The sequence below is a fragment of the Meleagris gallopavo genome, chromosome 6 (genome assembly GCF_000146605.3).
Source record: "Meleagris gallopavo isolate NT-WF06-2002-E0010 breed Aviagen turkey brand Nicholas breeding stock chromosome 6, Turkey_5.1, whole genome shotgun sequence".
Lineage (NCBI taxonomy): Eukaryota > Metazoa > Chordata > Aves > Galliformes > Phasianidae > Meleagris > Meleagris gallopavo.
Window position 1 is genome coordinate 3,429,545 of NC_015016.2, and position 4,422 is coordinate 3,433,966.

General features: G+C 54.2%; 2 protein-coding genes across 2 annotated transcripts in view; one reads left to right on the plus strand and one right to left on the minus strand.

Moving 5' to 3' along the window:
- LOC100539302 (death domain-containing membrane protein NRADD-like) overlaps window positions 1–1,455 on the plus strand; it is a 4,081-nt gene extending 2,626 nt beyond the window's left edge. The window contains exon 6 of the mRNA XM_019616736.2: window positions 881–1,455. Coding sequence (XP_019472281.1) covers window positions 881–1,185 — 305 coding nt within the window. The 3' untranslated portion in view covers window positions 1,186–1,455. The remainder of the gene's footprint in view (window positions 1–880) is intronic.
- A 402-nt stretch (window positions 1,456–1,857) lies between these two features.
- Window positions 1,858–4,422, minus strand: part of SETD2 (SET domain containing 2, histone lysine methyltransferase) — a 42,256-nt gene continuing 39,691 nt past the window's right edge. The window contains exons 18-20 of the mRNA XM_010712303.3: window positions 3,051–3,131; window positions 2,867–2,968; window positions 1,858–2,488 (exon numbers count right to left, since the gene is read on the minus strand). Of these exons, the coding sequence (XP_010710605.1) occupies window positions 2,327–2,488; window positions 2,867–2,968; window positions 3,051–3,131 (345 nt within the window). The 3' untranslated portion in view covers window positions 1,858–2,326. The remainder of the gene's footprint in view (window positions 2,489–2,866; window positions 2,969–3,050; window positions 3,132–4,422) is intronic.

A 4,422-nucleotide genomic window follows, 5' to 3' on the forward strand; every position in this document is an offset into this window, starting at 1 on the left:
GCTGTCCCTTCATTTCTTTGGCTGTGGTGGGATGGGGTGTAGGAGCACCCCGTGTCTGGAGGCATCTAAGGGAGATGGAGGTCTTGTGGTGTGGCCCAAATTGGGTTGGGAAGCATCCGTACCTTTGAGATCACGCAGGTGGGGTTGGGAAGCACCTCATCCTTGGGGATAATCCAAATAGAGCTGGGGAGCACCCATACCTTGGGGATCATCTGTTGGGACTGGGAAGCACCCGTGTAATTGGGATCATCCCCATAGGGCTGGGGAACACCCATGCATTAGGGATGAGATTGAGGGCCAGCCAATGCTTGGGAGCCATCTAATGGGGTTGAGGAACACCCAAACCTTTGGGGATAATCCTGATGGGTTTGAGGAGCAGCCACACAATGGGGATCATCTATTGGGGTTGGAGAGCTCACATTCCTTTGGGATTGTCTGGATGGGATTGGGGAGCACATAGTACTTGGGGATGATCTAGATGAGAGGGAGGAGCACCCACACCTCGGGATCATGTCCATAGGTTTGGGGAACACCTATACTTTAGGGATGATTTGGATGGGGTTGAGGAGCACCCGTAGCTTGTGGATCATCTCGATGAGGTTGGGGAGCACCTAATCCTTACGAATGATCTGGATGAGGCTGGGGAGCACCTATAGCTTGGAAAGCACCCAGATGGGGTTGGGAGCACCCAGATGGGATTTGGGTACCTTAAGGAGCATCCGAATGGGGTGATGGTGCACCTTTGCACAGAAGAACACCCAGATAGGGTTGGGAGCACCCATGCAGAGAGCAGGAGATGCCACAGGAGCGGCGACACCGGGGGGCCGGTGGGGTCACCAGCTCAAGCTTTGGTGCGTCAACGCTGACCTTAAACCCACAGCGCCCCGTCTGGAAGCCCGACCCTACAGCTCAGTCCCACAGCAGCGACGGGAGGAGGTGGAACGGCTGCTGGAGAGTGGTGGTCCCAGCGGGGACTGGCGTGGGCTGGCCGCCCGCCTGGGCTACGGGGATGAGGCCATCGGCACCTTCGCCCGCGGCCAGGCGCCCGCCCGCACCCTGCTCGCCACTTGGGCAGCCACAGAAGGGGCCACAGTGGAAGCCCTCTGCCTGGCTTTGGCTGCTATGGGACGGCAGGACGTGGCCGAGTGCCTGGCGGGGCCGGGAGATGCCAGCTCAATGGTGTGAACCCACCCAGGGGGCTCCTGGTGGCCCGGTGGGGTGAGGAGGAGGAGGAGGAGGAGGATGGGACGCGGGGATGCGTGGTCCCTTTGGATGGGGTGAGCCCTTGGCCACCAGCAGCTTTATCCTGCCTGTATACTCTGTGGGGTTTTTTAAGTCGTTTTTGTACTTTAGGGGGGTGGGGGAAATGCCCTTTTTGTATTTCGGGGTCCCAGCGTGGGTTCGGGATGTTGCGTGCCTGTTGCCTGTGGTCTTTGCATTAAACAGCCAACGTGCCTTTGTGTCACTGCTTTGTCACACCCGCTCCAGCCCACGTTTCCCACTCCCTTTGTGGGCCTTCCTTTGGGGACTCAGCTCAGCAGCACACAGGGACAGAAATGGGCACTTTCAGCCCCCAGGTGCCCCCATGCTGCCAGCAAAACTTCATTCCCTTCATCCTGAGGGCAAAGCCAACACGTTATGGGGCGGATGGGGTTCCCAACCCTATATGACAACGAAGGGCTGCTGAGGATCATGGAAACCTGGAATTGGAAGGGTCCCATCAGGACCATCCACTCCAACTCATGGCTCCACACAGCACCACCCAAAACCCAAAGCCATCCAGCTCCACACCGTGCCCCAGGAGTGCCATCCGTAGGTCCATCCCCACCACCACCCTCTTCCAGGTCGGACACAGTATTGATTTCATTTTATTTTATTTTTTTTAATTTTTTTACATAAAAAGTTCAGTAAAAATTGGATAAAGTAAAATGATTTAAGCAGTAAAATCAATCTTATCAACATAGCACAAGGCTGCCAGAAATCCAGGGGCAGCCCGTTCCGGAATATTTACATGATAACAGATTAAACCTCGCAGAACAAAAACAAGAAAACAAACAAACAAAAGAAAAACCCCCAAAACTATCCTTACAAAGTGTTCCCGTGATAACAGCATGTGTTGGGCTAAAAGCAAAAAGGAAAACAAAACGAACGAACGAACGAACCAACAAAAAAAAAAATTATCAATATATTCACATATAGGTTAAAATATAATACACATCTCCATGGTGGGTGGGCACTGCCACGGTGGGGCTGAACGGGGCCCCACAGCACAGCACCTCCATCTGAGGGCAATGGGAGCGCCAGGGGTCGGTCGGGGTCGAGGCGGTCACTCCAAGTCCGTGTCCTCTTTGGGTTTGTAGATGGCCCCGAATTTCTGCATGTATTTCTTTATGTACTCCTTCGTTTTGTGTTTCACATTCTCGTTGCACTCCAGGTCCTCTGGGTTCTTGCAGTACTTCAGCTCCTTGTTCATGACGCCGTGCGTCAGCTGGGCAACAGAGGGGTTGGTAAGAGAGCGCAGAGCCAAAGGATCACACGATCGTTAAGGCTGGAAAAGACCTCTCACATCCCCAAGGCCAACCCACCCCTCCATGCCCTCTGACCTCAGTGCCACATCTCCACAGTTCTGGAAAAACCCACCACTCCCTGGGCAGTCTTTGCTACTGCATCACCACTCTTTTGGAGAAGTTTCTCCTCAAATACAACCTGAACCTCCCCTGGCACAACACGAGGCCACCACCTCTCATCCCCAGCACCGCTTTCCCTAGCATTCCTATTAAACTTCCCTCTTGGAAACCATCCCTACTTCCCTCCCATGGTCCTTAACGACCCCACTGCCATCCCATAACCCACGGGGTGCCCTCACCTTCCGTGCCAGGTGCTTGAAGTCCTCGGTGGTGGTGATCCGGCCGACCTTGCAGTCGGGTTTGCGATAGGGGTTGAGGCACTGCACGATGAACTGAGACATCTGTAGGAGAGGCACAGAGGTCAGCCCCAGCCGTGCCCACCCCCGTGGTGCTGGGGCTCGGGGTTGCTCAGGAATAACTCACCTCTTTCCTGAAGACTTCCTTGCTCTTCTTGGCAAGCTCGCTCGACGTGTCTGCTTCCGCAGTCTTGGGCTTTTTGGAAGACTGGAGGGAGGGGAGATAGAATGATAGGAAGAGAAAATTGGAATTAATTAAGCAGCTTTGCTGTGTCAGCTCTGGATTTAGAGAAGCGTGAGAGCGAGGAGGGCACACCTCACCCCAACCACCTCCTTCCCCACGGCAGATATCACAGCAATACCCCACACCTCCACCCCGGGGGATGCCATCCCCTGACCCCAACTGAAACACAGCAGCCAGAAAGTGTGATTTCAGCAGCACCTGTGTGCCCAAAGAAAGGTTTTACCAGCAAGAACGTGCCCACAGAGCCACACACACACCCACTACCAAGCTGCCCAAAGAGCCCATCCTGCATGTCACCACCGCTGCCATCTCTTGCCTCTGTCCTGCACTCCAACAGCAAACCCTGCCAGCACGCACTGAGAGGTACAGCTGTGCTGCCCCCCTTCCCAAATCCACCTCCCCCAGTCTGCCTCCCTAAATTCACTTCCTAAAATCCACGTCTCCAAATCTGTCTCCCCAAACCCACCTTCCCAAATCTCTCTCAATTCTCCTCCCCAAATCTGCCTCCGCAAAACCACTCCTCCAAATGCAGCTCCCCCAAATCCACCTCTCCCAACCTACCTCCCCAAATCCATCTCCTAACATCTGCCACCCTAAATCCACTTCTCCAAATCCATCTCCTTAGATCCAGTTCTCCAAATGCAGAATCCCAAACCCACCTTCCCAAATCCACTTCCCGAAATCCACCTCCCCAAATTCACTTCTTCAAATCCACGTTCCCAACTCTGCCTCTCTAAATCTGCCTCCCCATATCTGCCTCTACACATCCACTCCTTCAAATCCATCTCCCCAAATCTGCCTCTACACATCCACTCCTTCAAATGCAGAACCCCAAACCCACCTTCCCAAATCCACCTCCCCAAATCTGCATCCCCAGACCCACCTTCCCAAATTAAACTCTTTCAATTTGCCTCCTCATATCTGCCTCCACATATCCACTCCTCCAAATCCATCTCCCCATATTTGCCTTCCTAAATCCACCTCTCTACATCCGCCTCCCAAAAACTCTCTCTCTAAACCCCCCTCCCCAGCCTCCCCTGCTCAAACCCGGCCCCTCCATGCTGGAATGAACCCAACAGGAGGGGCAGGGCTGTGCTGCCCAACTCTCACCCTATTGTTTTCTTTGGGAAAAAAGCAGAGTGGTCAGAGCTGGTTCTGGGGCTGCTTTGGGGAGGGAGGGGCCGAGCGCTGCGGTCAGCATTATGAGTGCTGAAATATGTTTAGCTGGAGGCGAGGGGGAGGAAAGCAGAGCTTC